The sequence below is a fragment of the Phyllobates terribilis genome, unplaced genomic scaffold (genome assembly GCF_046119375.1).
Source record: "Phyllobates terribilis strain yellow unplaced genomic scaffold, ASM4611937v1 Scaffold_3__8_contigs__length_932513732, whole genome shotgun sequence".
NCBI classification, from domain to species: domain Eukaryota; kingdom Metazoa; phylum Chordata; class Amphibia; order Anura; family Dendrobatidae; genus Phyllobates; species Phyllobates terribilis.
Genome location: NW_027362763.1, coordinates 783,245,661 through 783,265,481, shown reverse-complemented (window position 1 = coordinate 783,265,481; position 19,821 = coordinate 783,245,661). Strand labels below are relative to the sequence as shown.

The following is a 19,821-nucleotide window of genomic DNA, read 5'->3' as shown; positions in this document are numbered from 1 at the left end:
ATAGATTTACACCTTGCTTATAGTAGTTAAATCATTGTAAGCTTTGGCTGAATCTGCAGTAAATGGTATAATCTAAAAGACAAGTGAACGTTGATCTGTATTTTATAGAATAATCTATATATGTATTTGATGTAGAGTATTTTGACATTGATCCACTGTCTGGAATAATAAGAACAAAGAAACTTCTAAAGATTGAAGATTTTCCTAGTAATGTGACTGTGAAGGCAGCGGATTCACAAAGACCTGGGATCTACAGTGAAGCCATTGTACATGTGACGGTTATCAATGGTAATCAATATGCTCCTGTCTTCACCGACGATCTGAAAAAAGTGACAGTAAAAGAGGTGAGATTACTTGATTAAAGGGAAAATTAAAGTGATATACTAAAAATATAATAATTCTGAAGATGTGTGAGAATGACGATAGGTCGAAGGTGAATGCTTAAAGACGACCTGTCACTTGCACTAAAGGGGTTGTCCACTACTGGTCAACCCTTTCTTAAGGGGTTGTACAGGACTATTTTTTTTTCTACTATGAACCTAAAAACTAACAGAGGCAACTACCTGCCTGTTCTACTCGGTGCTTATGTCCTATTTATAATATATATTGTTTTCAGCATATTACATCTCTTTCTATATACACTTGTATTATTGGCAATACCATTGTCTTGGTAGTTTGTACCTGTCATTATGACTGATATTGATGTTATTCATCCATTTCGTCTTGCTGTTTATGTAGTGTCTAGTGATGAGCGAGCATGCTCGCTACTGCTCGGTGCTCGCCTGAGCATCTCACTGCTCGAGATGCTCGGCGCTCGCCAAGTATTTCCGGGTTGCTCGGCCGGGAACTCGGGTCCCCTCCCTGCATGTTTGGTGCTCTTTAGAGAGCCAATGAACATGCAGGGATTGCCTGCCATGCACTGTAATGCGGTAGCCATGTTGGTTGTGGGCATTACAGTGATTGACTGGCCGCACAGCGTCATCAGGTCTATATGAGACCTGGCGCCGCCATGCTCGTCACAGTCACTCCGGATCAGACAGTGTAGTGAGAGCTGCTGCTGTGTCAGGGAGAGATTTCATTGTGTATTAGGTAGTGTAGGAAGAAAAAACGTACATTACATATATCTGTAACGGGTCTGGGAGGTGGAACCTCTGAGCAACTATACAAGGGGGCAGTCCTTGTAAGGAAGTGGGTGGCTCCCAGGGAAGGCGGGCAGGTAGTCACGGCTAGTGACGGGGACAGTCTCTGGGTAGAAGGGCAGGAGGTCACGGCAAGTGACGGGGACAGTCTCTTGACAGGCAGGTGGTCACGGCAAGTGACGGCAGAGCCTCCAGGTAGGCTAGCAGGCAGGTAGCAGGTGGAAGCTGCCAGGTGAGCGGGCAAGAGTCTCTGGACAGGCAGGTGGTCACAGCACGTGACGGCGGAGCCTCCAGGTAGGCTAGCAGGCAGGAAGCAGGTGGACGCTCCCAGGTGAGCGAGCAAGAGTCTCTGGACAGGCAGGTGGTCACAGCACGTGACGGCGGAGCCTCCAGGTAGGCTAGCAGGCAGGTAGCAGGTGAGCGCTCCCAGGTGAGCGGGCAAGAGTCTCTGGACAGGCAGGTGGTCACAGCACGTGACGGCGGAGCCTCCAGGTAGGCTAGCAGGCAGGTAGTAGGTGAGCGCTCCCCGGTGAGCGGGCAGGCTGGTCCATAGACAGACTGACAGGTGTCGGAAGGCAGACCGTCGGACCGCAGGCTTGCAAGCAGGTAAGCAGATATCAGGCAGGTATCAAGCAGGAATCTGGCAGGTGACTGGCAGGTAACAGGCAGGAATCTGGCAGGTGACTGGCAGGTAACAAGCAGGAATCTGGCAGGTGACTGGCAGGTAACTGGTAACGGGACCTGAGGGCTGAAGCAGAGTGAAGGCTTTGTAACAACATTGCTCGGGCACCTCCATTAGGGAGGAGGTGCCTTATATATGGGAGGTCCTCCGGCAATTGGCCGGGGACTCCTTAGGACGGCGCGCGGTCCCTTTAAGAGAGGGGGTGCGCGCGCGCGCGCGCCCTAAGCACACTGCCGGGGAAGGAGCGCGTGCCGGAAGCAGCGGGGAGAGAAGCGCTGGAGGACGCCGCGCCAGGAGCGGGGAGGTGGGAGGGACGGCGTCTCTGCCTAGTACGGGGCAGAGACGCCGATGCTACAGTACCCCCCCTTTAGGCCCCCTCTTTTTTGTCCAGAAAGAAATTTTTCAAGGAGAAGCGGGGCGTTGATGTTCTCCCTGGGTTCCCAAGTTCTCTCCTCAGGACCAAACCCCTTCCAATCTACCAGAAAAAAGGTTTTTCCTCTTACCCTCTTGGAGGCCAGAATACTCTTTACCTCAAAGACGTCATCAGCGGAAACCAGAGCAGGAGGGGCACCTGGATTATTGGAAAAAGAGTTAAAGACAACGGGTTTGAGGAGAGATACGTGGAAGGAGTTGGGAATCCGTAGAGTGGCCGGGAGTTTTAATTTGTAGGCCACAGGGTTAATTTGCCTAAGGACTTCGAAGGGACCGATGAATCGAGGGCCCAACTTGAAGGAGGGTACTTTGAGCCGCACATGTTTGGACGAGAGCCAAACCTTGTCTCCCAGATGGAATTGAGGTGGATCCAGACGTCTCTTATCAGCATATCTCTTCATCCGCTCAGAGGACAGAAGAAGAGCGGACCTGGTACTCTCCCAAATAGTAGAAAATTCGCTGACAAGAGACTCCGCAGCAGGGTTGTCCACAGAAACGGAGACAGGAAGTGGAATCCGGGGATGTTGGCCACCGACTATAAAGAACGGGGATTTGGAAGAGGATTCGCTCTCATGGTTATTGTAAGAGAACTCGGCCCATGGTAGGAGATCCACCCAGTCCGAATGGTGTGCATTAACGAAGTGCCGGAGGTAACTGGTCAGGATCTGATTGATCCGCTCCACTTGACCATTGGACTGTGGGTGGTAAGCGGAGGAGAAGTCCAGGGTGATGTCTAGCAGCTTACATGTGGCTCTCCAGAAGCGTGAGGTGAACTGAACCCCACGATCCGACACGATGTGGAGGGGCAGGCCATGGAGACGGAAGATGTGGCGGATAAAGTCTTTAGCCAGCTCGGGTGCACATGGGAGGCCAGGCAGGGGAATGAAGTGGGCCATCTTAGAAAAGCGGTCAGCGACAACCCAAATGACTGTACAACCGGCAGAAATAGGAAGATAGGTGATAAAGTCCATAGCAATGTGCTGCCAAGGAGCAGCAGGTACGGGAAGGGGCAGGAGATGGCCGGCTGGTAGATGTCTGGGAACTTTGTTACGGGCACAGGATGAGCAGGCCGCGACGAAGTCTACCACGACCTTATGCAGGGTAGGCCACCAGTAATGCCGGGTAATGAGTTGGAAGGTCTTCTTTTGGCCAGCATGGCCAGCTAGTTTAGAAGAATGTCCCCAGCGAAGAACCCTCTCCCGATCTGGTACAGCTACAAACGTCTTACCGGGTGGGAGACGAGTCAGATCTAAGGGGGCCGCATTCATCACCTTGGAGGAGTCGATGATGTGCGTAGGCTCCTCCTCTTGATCGGAGGACAGGAAGGACCGGGACAAGGCATCAGCTTTGACGTTCTTGTCCGCCGGACGGAAATGAAGAATGAAGTCGAAGCGGGCAACAAACAACGACCACCGGGCCTGGCGAGGATTGAGTCTCTGGGCATTTTGGAGATATGCCAGGTTTTTGTGATCCGTGTAGATAATTACTGGGTAGAGAGCCCCTTCAAGCAGATAGCGCCACTCCCCCAGTGCCAATTTGATGGCTAGCAATTCACGGTCTCCTATGGAGTAGTTGCGCTCAGACGAGGAGAAGATTTTGGAGAAGAAGCCGCAGGTTACCATTCTCCCGGTAGAAGATTTTTGGGTGAGTACCGCTCCGGCTCCGGAGGAGGAGGCATCAACCTCCAGGTAGAATTGTTTATTACAGTCCGGACGGTGCAGGACAGGAGCAGAGGCGAAGGCTTTCTTTAAGGAAAGGAAGGCCTCCTCGGCTTCAGGCGACCATGTCCTGGGATTAGCCCCCTTACGGGTAAGTGCAGATATGGGAGCAGTCCGAGACGAGAAGTGTGGGATGAAAAGACGATAGTAATTAGCGAAGCCCAGGAATCGCTGTATCACCTTCAAACCTTCAGGACGAGGCCATTTTAGAACGGAAGAGAGCTTCTCGGGATCCATTTGCAGACCTGTCTGGGAGATGACATAGCCCAAGAACGGTAGGGAGATCTGGTCGAAGAGGCACTTCTCGTATTTGGCATAGAGGTGGTTCTGCCGAAGCCTAAGCAGGACCTGACGAACATCCCTTCGGTGTGTGGGGAGATCCGGAGAGAAGACCAAAATATCGTCCAGGTATACCACTACGCAGGAGTACAGGAGGTCACGGAAGATGTCGTTGACTAGTTCTTGAAAGACAGCGGGAGCATTACAGAGACCAAAGGGCATCACAAGGTACTCATTGTGACCGTCCCGGGTATTGAAAGCCGTCTTCCACTCGTCTCCTTGACGGATACGGACAAGGTTATATGCTCCTCGTAGATCCAGCTTGGAGAAGATCCTGGCGCCCTTGAGACGGTCAAACAATTCGGAGATGAGCGGCAGGGGGTATTTGTTTTTTACTGTGATGAGATTGAGTCCTCTGTAGTCAATACAGGGACGTAGCGAGCCGTCTTTCTTTTTGACAAAGAAGAATCCAGCTCCAGCCGGGGAGGTAGATTTTCGGATAAATCCCCTAGCCAGATTCTCTTCAATGTACTCAGACATGGCCCGGGTCTCGGCTGCAGACAACGGGTAGATACGCCCACGGGGAGGAGTGGTGCCAGGTACCAGGTCGATCGGGCAGTCATATGGCCTATGGGGTGGCAACGTCTCTGCTTCCTTCTTACCGAAGACGTCCGCATAGGGCCAGTAAGGAGCCAGGAGACCTGGTAAATTAGCTGGAGTAGGCGAAGGGCGAGCTGGGCGGACCGGAACCAGGCAGGTCCTATGGCAGTCTGGACCCCATCGGAGTACTTCACCGGATCGCCAGTTCAATACGGGTTCGTGTGTCTGGAGCCAAGGTAGACCTAGCAACAGGGAGTGAGAAAGTCCGGACAGCACATGGAATGAGATTTCCTCAGAGTGCAGCATTCCCACCTGCAGGGTTATGGGTTCAGTGACGAGCAGGATGGTCTCCGAGAGAAGTCTTCCATCCACGGAGGTGACTGACAATGGTTCAGCCAGGGACTTGGTGGGAATACGGTATTTCTCTACCAGAGACTGGGAGATGAGGTTTCCAGCAGCTCCAGAATCCAGGTGGGCGAGTTCAAAGTGACGGTTTTCTCCCCAAGCAATAGAGACCGGTAAAGTCAGAGACGGAGAGGGCTTACTTTTGTCTAGGACGACCTCTCCGAGCGGTCCTAGACACTGGCGTTTCCCGGCTTTTCCGGGCAGGAACGGATGAAGTGCTCCATACTGCCACAATAGAAACAGCTTCCCTCGGCTCGGCGAGATTCTTGGCGAGATGTGACCATCTTGGTCTGGTCGATCTGCATAGGTTCAGGCGAGAGCGCCCGCGGAGTGACTGGTTGAGAGGCAGGTCTCAGGGAAGTAGGAGCAGAGCATGAAAAGTCTTTCTCCCAGGCAGTCTCTTTGGCACGTTCTTGGAACCGGATGCCAATCCGGGTAGCTAGTGACACCAGGTCATCCAGAGTGGTAGGAATGTCCCAACCAGCTAACTCGTCCTTAATCCGACCGGAAAGACCCTCCCAGAAGACGGACACCAGAGCCTCATTTTCCCAGGCAAGCTCAGAAGCGAGGGTGCGGAACCGTATGGCATATTGGCCCACGGTGAGACTCCCTTGGCGGAGACGTAGCAGAGAGGAGGCAGAAGAGGTTTTCCGTCCAGGTTCATCGAAGACTTTCCGGAAAGCAGCGAGGAAAGACGGCAGGTCGGACACCAGGGGATCCCCTCTCTCCCACATGGGATTTAGCCATGCCAGTGCCTCCCCAGTGAGATGGGATATGATGAAGGCCACCTTGGCCCGGTCGGAGATGAATTGGTATGCCAATAGCTCAAAGTGCAGGGTGCACTGGTTTATGAAACCCCGAGCTAAAGTAGGTTCGCCGGCAAAGCGTGGAGGTGCCAGAAGCCGAGGTCCATAATCGGGTACCATGAAGGGACTGGATTGCGGTACCGCAGGAATGGGCACGGCTGGACCAGAGGTAGACAAAGACGAGTCACACAATGTGCCTAGACGAGAGTTAACGGACCGTAGATAGGACAGTACCACCTCCTGCTGAGTTTTCTGATGTAAGACTTCCTGGTGCAGATCGGAGATCTGGGGACCACCGGGTTCCATGGCCCGAGCAAACTGTAACGGGTCTGGGAGGTGGAACCTCTGAGCAACTATACAAGGGGGCAGTCCTTGTAAGGAAGCGGGTGGCTCCCAGGGAAGGCGGGCAGGTAGTCACGGCTAGTGACGGGGACAGTCTCTGGGTAGAAGGGCAGGAGGTCACGGCAAGTGACGGGGACAGTCTCTTGACAGGCGGGTGGTCACGGCAAGTGACGGCAGAGCCTCCAGGTAGGCTAGCAGGCAGATAGCAGGTGGACGCTCCCAGGTGAGCGGGCAAGAGTCTCTGGACAGGCAGGTGGTCACAGCACGTGACGGCGGAGCCTCCAGGTAGGCTAGCAGGCAGGTAGCAGGTGGACGCTCCCAGGTGAGCGGGCAAGAGTCTCTGGACAGGCAGGTGGTCACAGCACGTGACGGCGGAGCCTCCAGGTAGGCTAGCAGACAGGTAGTAGGTGAGCGCTCCCCGGTGAGCGGGCAGGCTGGTCCATAGACAGACTGACAGGTGTCGGAAGGCAGACCGTCGGACCGCAGGCTTGCAAGCAGGTAAGCGGATATCAGGCAGGTATCAAGCAGGAATCTGGCAGGTGACTGGCAGGTAACAGGCAGGAATCTGGCAGGTGACTGGCAGGTAACTGGTAACGGGACCTGAGGGCTGAAGCAGAGTGAAGGCTTTGCAACAACATTGCTCGGGCACCTCCATTTTGGAGGAGGTGCCTTGTATATGGGAGGTCCTCCGGCAATTGGCCGGGGACTCCTTAGGACGGCGCGCGCGGTCCCTTTAAGGGAGGGGGAGCGCGCGCGCGCGCGCCCTAAGCACACTGCCGGGGAAGGAGCGCGTGCCGGAAGCAGCGGGGAGAGAAGCGCTGGAGGACGCCGCGCCAGGAGCGGGGAGGTGAGAGGGACGGCGTCTCTGCCTAGTACGGGGCAGAGACGCCGATGCTACAATATCCATCTTAACAAACAGTCCTTCTGAGGAATAATCTATCTGCAGAGATATCAGGCAGGCAGGGTGTATAGGCAGGCAGTGTATATAGCAGACTGCAGTGCATATAGCACAAGAGGCTCCATTCCAATTCTGCCTTCTGCTGCTGTTAGATATTTCTATACAAAGGCCCAGGTCTCAGACACCAGGAATACTTTTCTTTGGATCTTAATCCTCTTTATTTGCTTATAAAGCAATCCAGAGAACACCATTTTTTTCTGCGCCATTTGCTTGTTGGCACTGCAGAATACAGCCAGGTCCTTTCCATATTAGAGCACTAGAAATCCAGCTATTTAAAACCGTGTTTTCTCCGTCAAACGGATCACATATATGTTGTCAGAAAATATTGCCATTTCTGGCCTCCATTAAAAATTTCCTTTAGTGTGTCATTGAAGCAATTCACACCGGTTTGCTGTTCAAACTACTTACCTACAGGCCAGGTATTTAAAACTCTGTTTTCTCTATCAAACGGATCACATATAAGTTCGCTCCAAACTCAGTCATTTCTAGTGAGCGTGGAAGATACTGTCCTCCATTTAAAATGGGCAAGGCATGTGGCAAGGGATGGAGAACTGGACGTGATGGTAATGGTGCATGCAGAGGCCGAGGACAAGGCCGTGGGCAAGCTGAAAACAAACACCCACATCTTCTCGCCTGACCTTCCTGTCCCAATTTCTAGGGGACCGCAGCACACCACTATTGAGCCAAAGGCAGTGTCAAAAGGTTGTTGGTTGGATAGCGGATAATGCTTCCAGTCACTTAGCCACCATCACCCTGTCTTCCACACGGTCAAGTCTCAGTAGCCGTGAGTCTGGACCGCATATTCCTCACTCTGATCCTCCTTCCTCCCACCAGAGACAACTGATTCCACACTTGGACACTCTGAAGAGCTGTTCACTTTTCCATTTATAGATTCGGGCCTCTCGCCCGGTCCATTTGAAGCGGGGCAAGAGGAGATCGCGTGTAGCGATGCCCAAATATTTGAGCAGCCACAGTCACACTAAGGCAAAGGTGGTAAAGTGTCACAAGAGATGAACGATGATGAGACACAATTGCCAGAAAGTCAGGAGGAGGACCAGGGTGCAGAAGTGGAAGACGAGGTGGTGGATGATATAGTAACTGACCCAACCTGGCAGGAGGACATGCAGAGCGAGGACAGCAGCACACAGGGGGAGGGAGGCAGAGCACCCCAACAGGCAGGAAGAAGCAGTGTGGTGGCCGCAGACAGAAGGCAGGCAACCGTTCCACATAACACCAACACGAAGGAAGTTGCCAGTACAACTGTTAGGTCTTCCCGGTCTGGTTGTTTTTTAAAGACTCTGCCGATAACCCCAAAAAGGCCATTTGCACCACCTGCCAGGCCAGCATCAGCAGGGGTGCCAAAACGACCAGCCTGACCACCATCAGCATGATCAGGCACATGGCAGCAAAGCACCAGACTTTGTGGGCCGAACCCCAGGGTCCAGGAACAGTATCTGCGGGTGGCACCATTGCTTCTTCCGCTGTTGTGCATGCAAGCCAATCCCCTGTCCATGGTGCATGCGAAGACGCCTCCTGCCCTGCACCTGTCGTTGCACACTCTCAAGTAGCAGCATCATGTCCTTGTCCCAGTGCAGCGTTCAGTTTTCCAAACCCTAGTCCTTGGAACGCAAGCACAAATATGCAGCCAACGCCCCACAGGCCACACTACTAAATTCTCACATTTCACGACTGCTTGTGCTCGAAATGTTGCCTTTTAGGCTCGTGGAGACGGATGCATTCAGCAACCTGATGATGGCGGCCGTCCCTCGGTACTCAGTCCCCAGCCGCCAATATTTCTCCCGGTGTACCGTCCCCGCATTACACAAGCACGTGTCCCAAAACATTAGCCGTGCTCTCAACAACGCAGTTACCGGTAAGATCCACCTAACCACGGACACATGGACAAGTGCTTGTGGGCATGGACGGTGCATCTCGCTGACTGCACACTGGGTTAACATAGTGGAAGGTGGGACCCAGTCGGACCTTGAGACGGAACACGTCCTCCCGACACAAAGGATTGCGGGCCCTAGGTCAATCAGGGTTGCCTCCACAGTCTACAGCTCCTGCATCTCATCCTCCTCAGCCTCCTCCTCCTCTTCAGCCTCCATCTCTGAAATGACCACATCAGTCACAAGCTGGAAGCACTGCAGCACTGCCTCGGCCAAGCGGCAACAGGCTGTGCTGAAGCTAATATGCTTAGGTAAAAAAAAGCACAATGCTGAAGAGTTGTGGACAGCTCTGAAAGAGCAGGCTGATCTGTGGCTCACACCGCTGAACCTACAGCCAGGCATGGTCGTGTGTGACAATGGCCAGAACCTTGTGGCGACTCTGAGGCAAGGCGAGCTCACACATGTACCATGCCTGGCCCATGTGCTTAACCTCGTGGTTCATCAGTTTCTCAAAAAGCTGCCGGATCTACTTGTTAAAGTACACTGCCTGTGTGCCCATTTTAGAAAGTCTGGTGTGTGATGTCCCCACGCATTGGAACTCTACACTGCAGATGTTGGGAAGGATTTGTGAGCAGAAGAGGGCAGTTGTTGAGTACCAGCATCAACAAGGCCATCGGTATTCAGTTCAGACTCCACACATAAGACCTCAGGAGTGGACATGGATGTCAGACATATGTACCATCCTCCAAAACTTTGAGGACTCCACCAAGATGGTGAGCGGCGATGACGCCATAATTAGCGTCACCATGCCGCTTCTCTGTCTTCTGAACCGCTCTCTGCTCATAATCAAAGAGGATGCATTGCAGGCGGAGCACGATGAGATGGAGCAAGGAACCATACAGGGTGATTACACACAGCCAAGCCTCATCCCAACGTGGATTGGGTGACAATAAGGAAGAGGAGGAGGAGGAGGAAGGACAGGAGCTAGTTTCATGCAATTATAACTGATAAACGCATCCGCCTGTCAACTGAAAATGCTGACAGGCTGACTCTTATAAAAATGAACAAGGGCTGGATTGGGCCAGACTTCTCAACACCACCGAATGATAGCAGCGTAACATAAACTCAAATCCAATGTCTTTTCTTGGGAGGTGTATTCCCATGCACCTTTTCACACCCACACATGGGTATACGCTTCCTGATTTTGTCTATTTTCTCTTGTCCTCCTCCTTCTCCTCATCCTCCACCACCATATCACCAGGGTGACCGTGGTCCGTGATGCAACACCCACATAATTTTTTTAAAGGGTGTTTATGATGCCTGAGAATTTTTTTTTTTATACAGTATGTTCATGTATACCCCCCAGGGGTAAATGTTTGTCAGCCCATACACTAATGCATGGGCATTACAAGTATAGGAGGCCCGCTCCTTTCTAATGGGAACATTTTTTTATGAGGCCCTCCTCCACGTCTCTTCCAAGGGGCATTGAAGTGCCTCCAAATTTTTGTCAGCCCTTGCATTCACTGCATAGGCTAACACTATGGGAGACTCTCTCCTTTCTAATGGGAATTTGTCGTTACTGTGGCCCTGCTCTGTGTGTCTTTAAATTCTTAGTGGGGTTTTTCCAAAAATTGGTCAGCCGTTGGACTCACTGCATACCCTATAACTGTATAGCCGACCCTCTCCTTTCTAATGGGAACATGTCGTACCTTCTTACTGTGGCCCTGCTCCGTGTGTCTTTAAATTCTTAGTGGGGTTTTTCCTAAAATTGGTCAGCCGTTGGACTCACTGCATACCCTATAACTGTATAGCAAACCCTCTCCTTTCTAATGGGAACATGTCGTACTTGTTACTGTGGCCCTGCTCTATGTGTCCTTAAATTCTTAGGGTGGTTTATCCTAAAATTGGTCAGCCATTGGACTCACTGCATACCCTATAACTGTATAGCAGACCTTCTCCTTTCTAATGAGAACATGTCGTACCTTGTTACTGTGGCCCTCTTCCATGTGTCTTTAAATTCTTAGTGGTGTTTTTCCTAAAATTGGTCAGCCGTTAGACTTACTGCATACCCTATAACTGTATAGCAGATCCTCTCCTTTCTAATGGGAACATGTCGTACCTTGTTACTGTGGCCCTGCTCCATGTGTCTTTAAATTCTTAGTGGGGTTTTTCCTAAAATTGGTCAGCCGTTGGACTCACTGCATACCCTATAACTGTATAGCAGACCCTCTCCTTTCTAATGGGAACATGTCGTACCTTGTTACTGTGGCCCTGCTCCATGTGTCTTTAAATTCTTAGTGGGGTTTTTCCTAAAATTGGTCAGTCGTTGGACTCACTGCATATATAATGAAGGTAGGGTATGTAATATATTTTTTTGTCTTTTGTAGGTTTTGTATCTTTTTGCTAGTGTGGACATGCTCTTATTTCTTGCATGTGTACCATCTTAGACCTCAGTTCACATTGCTTGTTTTTTTGTCTTGTTTGCATTCTGTGCAAATTAGGGGTGTGGCATCCCCCTTGTTGAGCTGGTCAGTATATATGTAGCTTACCATGGGCTTAGGTGGTCTGATTTTGGGACCCGGTTCTATTTGTCTACCCTTTCATATGCATTACTTCAACTTTGATATACAGTAAGGTTTTTAATATAGACAGTGTAGGACCGTCCCAATTAGGGTCACCTTGTCGCTGGTGTGATGGCTTGTATACTTTTTTGATCAAAAATAGTTCACTAAGTACCCTATATTTCATATGCAACTTTGCTTTACATTTATATATAATGATGGTAAGGTATGTGATATATTTTTTGTCTTTTGTAGGTGTTGTATCTTTTTGCTAGTGTGGACATGCTCTTATTTCTTGCATGTGTACCATCTTAGACCTCAGTTCACATTGCTTGGTTTTTTGTTTTGTTTGCATTCTGTGCAAATTAGGGGTGTGGCATCCCCCTTGTTGAGCTGGTCAGTATATATGTAGCTCACCACGGGCTTAGGTGGTCTGATTTTGGGACCCGGTTCTATTTGTCTACCCTTTTATATGCATTACTTCAACTTTGATATACAGTAAAGTTTTTAATATAGACAGTGTAGGACAGTCCCAATTAGGGTCACCTTGTCGCTGGTGGGATGGCTTGTATACTTTTTTTGATCAAAAATAGTTCACTAAGTACCCTATATTTCATATGCAACTTTGCTTTACATTGATATATAATGATGGTAGGGTATGTGATATATTTTTTGTCTTTTGTAGGTGTTGTATCTTTTTGCTAGTGTGAACATGCTCTTATTTCTTGCATGTGTACCATCTTAGACCTCAGTTCACATTGCTTGTTTTTTTGTCTTGTTTGCATTCTGTGCAAATTAGGGGTGTGGCATCCCCCTTGTTGAGCTGGTCAGTATATATGTAGCTCACCACGGGCTTAGGTGGTCTGATTTTGGGACCCGGTTCTATTTGTCTACCCTTTTATATGCATTACTTCAACTTTGATATACAGTAAAGTTTTTAATATAGACAGTGTAGGACCGTCCCAATTAGGGTCACCTTGTCGCTGGTGGGATGGCTTGTATACTTTTTTGATCAAAAATAGTTCACTAAGTACCCTATATTTCATATGCAACTTTGCTTTACATTTATATATAATGATGGTAGGGTATGTGAAATATTTTTTGTCTTTTGTAGGTTTTATACCCTATAACTGTGTAGCAGACTCTCTCCTTTCTAATGGGAACATGTCGTACCTTGTTACTGTGGCCCTGCTCTATGTGTCTTTAAATTCTTAGTGGGGTTTTTCCCAAATTTTGGCAGCCCTTGCAGTCACAGCATGGGCATTACCATTATAGGAGACCCGCTCCTTTATAATGGGAACATTTTTTTACTGAGACCCTCCTCTATGTCCCTTCAAAGGAGTATTGGGCTGCGCCCAAATTTTGCTGTCACTGGATACGCAATAACAGTATAGGAGACCCACTTGTTAATAATGGGAACAACAAAGCATAGCCGGCTGACGGCTCTCTAACAATAGCTAGGGCCGACTGCTAGCCTTTTAAGAATAGTAAGGGCCGTCTGATGTCCCTGTAAAAATAGGCTTTATGACTTTCAGAGTCCCTCCATCATAAATAAAAAATGATGTGTCTGATGATATGTCACACACCACATTGCCAGATAAGGTTGTAAAATGTTAAAATGACATTTCCCCGTGAATGCATTTGTCTTAAAAAATAACGTAAAAAAAACAAAACAATAGGATCTTTCTTTAGAATAAAAAACAGCATCACCAATTTAACCTCAATGTAATCACATTGTTCAGCTGATGCACCTCCTCCTCCATCTCCGAAATGATCACATCAGTCACAAGCTGACAGCACTGCAGCACTGCCTTGGCCAAGCGGCAACAGGCTGTGCTGAAGATAACATGCTTAATGCTTAATTGACAAACCGCCCAGCGCTGCAGAGTTGTTGAAAGCTGTAACACAGCAGCCTGATCTGTGGCTCTCACTGCTGAACATACAGCCAGGCATGGTCGTGTGTGACAATGGGCAGAACCTGGTGACGGAGAAATGACAGCCAGGGTAGATACGGTTTCCCTCTAAGCCAGTCCTTTCAACGAGCTAAAGAATATGGCTGTGGTGAAATACAACTCCCACTGAGAAGCTGTTTCAGATTGAAAAACATTGTGCCCACCAGAGGATTTGATTCTGAGGGCTAACCTTTCTCAACCGCTCAAGAGCCCGATAGCAGCTGCAAAGTTAGCGCTATCATGAACTCTCCTGAGGTAGAAGCCAAGGCACACCAGAGGATTCTCTGGTGGGCCCGTCCAACCCTGCCGAAAAGCAGCCCTGGCTAAGAAAAGTGTGGGGGAAGGTTCCCGGACACTCTATGGCTGCTTTTTTATTGTGGATCGGCCATGCTTATGCATGTTATTTCTCAAAACGCATTACAGATCAGGCCATTGTCCAACCCTGTATTCAAGAAATTAAATGCGCAAAGAAAGATGTGTGTGTGTGTGTCAAAGCACCACTGACAAGTGCGAGTTGATGTTGGACGGGCTGCCATTGCTTCTGCAACAAGCTCAATTACAGGACTTCCTGGGAGAAATGACGCGCAGGGTACATATGGTTTCCCTCTATGCCAGTCCTTTCACCGAGCTAAATACAACTCTTAGAAAAAAAAGTTATGGACTGACTCCGTACCGTCCCTGGCCACATTCACCTGTCCACGTGTTTGTGGTTAGGCGGTCCTTCCCAGTAAGTGCACTGGGGAGGGCACGGGTAATGTTGTGGGACCCATGCTTGTGGAAGGCGGAGGCGATACCGGGAAATATAGTGGCGGCTGGGGACCGAGTATGGACACTTGGCCGCCGCCGGCATGAGGTTGTGAAAAGCTTCCGCCTGCACGAGCCTAAAAGGCCACATTTCAAGTCTAAGCAGCTGTCAAAAATTTGTCAGTATAGTATTGCAGCCTGTGGGTGGGTGGCTGCCTGCATACTTGCGCTTGCATTTCAAGGAATGGGGTAGGAACAACTGAACGCTGCACTGGCACAAGGACGTGGACGGTGATTGTTGCAAGTCTGCAACGACAGGTGCATGGCAGGAGGCATCTTCGCATGCGTCAAGGATCAATTATGATGGGCACACATTTAGGCAGTGACCTGGGAGTCAGAGATGCTTCCAGAGGTCTTCCCCATGCTGTTCCCATGTCTTTTCAGCGCTGTATGCATGTATCTGATGATGTGTCACACACGACATGGCCAGATAAGGTTGTAAAATGTTAAAATGACATTTCCTGGTGAATGCATTTGTCTTGGTTGAAAGCAATGCAAAAGTGCAAAAACGCATCAAAAACGCTACGTGTGAACATAGCCCAAGTTGTGGAGGAGTATTTTTGTTTTTGGTTATTTATTTTGCCTTATATACAAGTCATTACCCTGGAAAGGATGTTCCTTAACATATTTCCCAGGAAAATCCATTTTGGTTTCGTTTTTGTATGTTTTATTGTGAGTCCGTAATATTCTGACCACGTTGCTGACAGCAGTGATCTGGGAGTCAGAGATGCTTCCAGGGGTCTTCCCCATGCTGTTCCCATGTCATTTGAGCACTGTTCCCATCGATTTGGGCAATTTTTAGGCCCTCTGAAGACCGCCGGGGGGAGCCGCCTGAAAAATGCTCGAGTTTCCCATAGACTTACATTGGGTTCATTGCTCGGGTCGAGCACCCGAGTATTCCAATTTGCTCGACCCGAGCAACGACTACCCGAGCATTTTAGTGCTCGCTCATCACTGGTAGTGTCATTCTTAATTATTATCACAGTATAATATAACTACAGTATTTTCTATTAGTCTTATATCTATTTGTATTGTTCTACTTGCTAGGAATTCAGTCACTGTATTTTTGATTTTCTAATATTACCTCTTTCTATTTTGGGTCACTATTTCTCATGTATTACATCATATTGATAGGGGATTTTTTTACATACCCACCCCCTCACATGCTTTTTTATGTGTTTTAAATGTCTTTGTGTTTATGTTGTTTTTAATGAGGTTGATTGTCTAATAAAATTATTATTTTATACACAATTGCTCTTTTCTGAATACATTTTGTCGGGTTTCTGTATTTTTGGTATTCTAGGTCTTGCACCTATTTGTCGTACTTTTTGGTATTTCCTTGATTTATCAGATTGCTTTTTCTTTAATTTAGCATCTGTTCTGGGATCTAAATTAATTTGGGAGGCCTATTCTCATTCAAGTCTCATTTGTTCTGTGAGAGTCCTTGGTCGTCTTGCATGAGCTGCTATTTTGAGGTCTAGCTACAGATTTTCAATGATGATGAGATCAGGGGACTGTGAGGGCCATTGTAAAACCTTCAGCTTGCCCCTTTTGAGGTAGTCAATTGTGGATTTTGATGTGTTTTTAGGATCATTATCCATTTGTAGAAGCCATCCTGTTTTTCAACTTCAGCTTTTTTACAGATGGTGTTTTGTTGGTGTGGCGCCCCTAAGGGTTCAGTCGCCACAGAGGTACTGCCCCTTACCCAGAGGTGTGGTGTCTCCCTTCTCTCAGGTAAGGTGGGAGTGCTGCACGGAACCCCAACACACCTGCATCCAACACTACACTACTCCAGGCCGGCTGGAGGGGCAATATATGTTTCTGCTGAGCCCTGACCCTGCCTGGAGTGGGGGGAACCCAAAGGTAGGGGGAACCAGTAGTGGGTGTGGGTGGAGGAAGTAGTTAGAGGGGGCACTTTAGTAGGAGTATAAAATAGGGAAGCCATTTTAGGGTGGCAGTTCAGTGGTGGAGTAGTCGTGTCAGTTCTAGGGAGCTGTTCAGAAGAACAGCTCGGGACTGTTCAGAGGAACAGTCTGGGAGCAGAGTCTCATTAGGAGATCTGCTCCACAGTTAGGGCCAGGTCAGAAGGCCCCGGAGGGGAGCAGGGAGTAGGCTCCATTCTACGGAAAGGATCCCAGGGGGTACGGCGCATGCAGGACAACACCCGTACGCCCCGCATCTGTCAGAAGACAGAGGGATCGCTGCGGCATTCTAATCCCCCAGGAGGGTCAAGTAGGTGCCGGATTCAACGTATTGGAAGGACTTCAGAGCACCCGAGCGGGATTGAGAGTGGGCAGCACAGAGCAGGAGGGAGAAGGACCAGAGTAAAGACGGTCAAAATAGGAACACGAGAAAGTGGGGTTCTGCCAGGTACTCCCAAGTTGTTTGAGGAAGGATTGAACCTCTGCCCGGTGAACGCAGCGCGACGTGGGAGGCCCTTTACCTGTATAGTGCACCTGTGAAGTGTCTAAAGAACTGTGAGTAAAATCTTGGATGACTGCACTGCACTGCCTCTGTCTATTCTTCATCGGCACTATTGTTCCCCCTGCACTACAACGCCCAGCGTGACCCGCTCTCTACTACCACACTGCCCTGAGGCCTGCTTCACCTGTGGGGAGCCATCTCAAGCTACCCTAACATCTACCTCAGAGGACTGTAGCAGCGCTGGTGATCATCACCAGGTACCACAGGTGGCGTCACGAACTTTCCCAAATCCCCATATATATAATATCCCCCTTTTTTGAGTGACCGCCGTGGGCCACGAGCTGGGCCGGCCACAGTGATATCCCCCAGCAGCCAGAGGCCCGGCTGCCGAGTACCCCACGGCCCTGGGGGCGCGTCATTAGCATCAAGAATCTGTTGAAATGTTATTGAATCCATTCTTCCTTCTACCCGGAAAAAGTTCCCCGTGCCATTGGCTACAACACAACCCCCAAAGCATGACTGATCCGCACCCATGTTTAATGGTTGAGGAGATGTTCTTTGCCTGAACTTCTGTGCCTTTTTTACTCCACACATATCTCATGTGTGGCCAGAGTTCTAAATTAACCTGATCGATCCACAGGACTCGTTTCCAGAATGCATCAGGCTTGTTTAGATATTGTTTTGAATACTTCTGACACTGAATTTTATGGTGAGAACGCAGGAGAGGTTTTCTTCTGATGACTCTTCCATGAAGGCCGTATTTGTGCAGGTGTCACTGAACAGTAGAACAATGTACCACAACTCCAGTCTGTTAAATCTTTTTGAAGGTCTTTTGCAGTCAAGCGGGGGTTCTGATTTGCCTCACTAGCAATCCTACGAACAGTTCTCACTGAAATTGTGCTTGGTCTTCCAGACCTTATCTTGACCTCCACTGTTCTTGTTTAACTGCCATTTCTTAATTACATTTCAAACTGAGGAAAGAGCAACTTAAAAATGCTTTGCTATCTTATTATAGCCTTCTCCTGCTTTGTGGGCCTCCACCATTTTCATTGTCAGAAGGCTAGGTAGCTGCTTAGAAGAACCCAAGGCTGCTGTTTTTTGGCACAAAGTTAGAGCGGGCTGGGATTTTATAAAGTTGGGAAAATGGCATCACCTGTCTTTTCCTAATGATGATAGTGAACAAACCGCAACCAGCTAATTAAGGTCTGAAACCTTGGTCAAAGTTACCTGAGCACACAAATCTCCAACTTTTGTACCAGCCCATTTTCCTTTTTTAATTTTTAAAATGAAAAAAAAACGACTATTTTTTTTTTTTTGCCTAAAATGCAAAGGAAATGTGTCATCTTTAACTTTAGGCCTTTTAGAGATCATCTGCTTAACTGTTCACAGTAACAGTAATTTTGACCAGGGGTGCCCAAACTTTTACATGCTATTGTATGTGTATCTGTTGTAGTAATTGTGTTTATGTATCTTGCATTTATGCAATATGTGTGCAAATGTGTGTGGGTCTACACACAGTGACAATGATGGCATCTCTATGGCCAATGTCTGCTGAAAATCTCACTGAAAGTTTATTTTTTTTCTAGCAGATTCTACTGCAAGTAAATGAAATGTTATCAGCTGAGCTAATAAAATGCAGAATCACTTATGTCTCTCTCTTACTTACCTTTGCTTTTTATGTCCTTTTTTGTAGGAGCAGAGTGTTCCCACATTCATTGCTCAGGTGAAAGCGACAGATAATGATCCAGGCAAAAATGGTATTCTCACATATTCCATCCTGAACAGTCAAAATCACTTATTTTCTATAGATGCTACAAATGGAATGGTCTTTGCTACTACAACCTTTGATTATGAAAATGGAACTCATGAATTTGAGGTCAGAACTATGAATAGCTGGATTCAGGGCAGAAAATTTATCATACAGTGTATATGCAACTTTCTCAAATGATTCAGCGTCAGTAAGAGATGATGGGAGGTCGACCAACAGGATGTCATTACAATCCAACACATCTGTCTTCAGACTTCACAATACTGCATACAACAGTAAATAGATCTCGTAGAACTGATGAGACTGTTGCACTTACTTTGAAAATTCATGTCAAAATGGCCGTGTAATCCACTTTGAAGTTTGTTAAAGGGGTTCTTTGAGAAACTGAATAAAGTAAATAAATAAAATACAATGAAATATTAAACATTTTACTAGATCCCTTTATTTAGCAAAAAATTAGCAAAAAGGTCATCTTTATTTAGTGAACTGTAAGATTTTAAAGCTGTCAACTGAAAAAAACACTATTAACCTACAGATATGGGGTTAATCTGTAGGTTAATAGCATTCTGAACCATGTTATGGACGTAGAAGACAAGGATGGTGTTTAAGATATCAAACATATTCCTTTTTTATATGAATATTGTAAAATAAAATGTCTAACTATGGATTGTTTTACATGTGTAGGTTTTCATTTCTGCTGAGGATGATGGGATTCCACATAAAAAACAAGGCTACATTACTCTCGTTATCCAAGTACTGGATATTAATGACTGTGAGCCCGTGATTTCACCCCATGGCGATATGTATGTAGAGGAAGATGCACCAATTGGCACAGTAATTGGCCAAATCACAGCAACTGATGAAGACAGTGGAGATAATGCTTTTATAGTCTACAGTCTGTTTGGTAATGTATATGTGGTATATCATATTATATGTATAATATCATGATAAAGCGGTAATGTACAGCTGCTCCCAGCCACCAACCGTGCTCCTAGCGCCTGTCAAATAATTTCTACTCAGTTTATGGCCGAATATCTTCTGACATTCTCTAACCTTGCCATT

General features: G+C 48.1%; 1 protein-coding gene across 50 annotated transcripts in view; it reads left to right on the top strand.

Annotated features, from left to right (window-relative positions):
* LOC141257608 (protocadherin Fat 4-like) overlaps positions 1 to 19,821 on the top strand; it is a 468,540-nt gene that overhangs the window by 202,148 nt on the left and 246,571 nt on the right. For all 50 annotated transcript variants that reach the window (XM_073672347.1, XM_073672333.1, XM_073672313.1 and 47 more), the window contains 3 exons: positions 136 to 344; positions 18,685 to 18,867; positions 19,444 to 19,663. In XM_073672347.1, the coding sequence (XP_073528448.1) occupies positions 136 to 344; positions 18,685 to 18,867; positions 19,444 to 19,663 (612 nt within the window). The remainder of the gene's footprint in view (positions 1 to 135; positions 345 to 18,684; positions 18,868 to 19,443; positions 19,664 to 19,821) is intronic.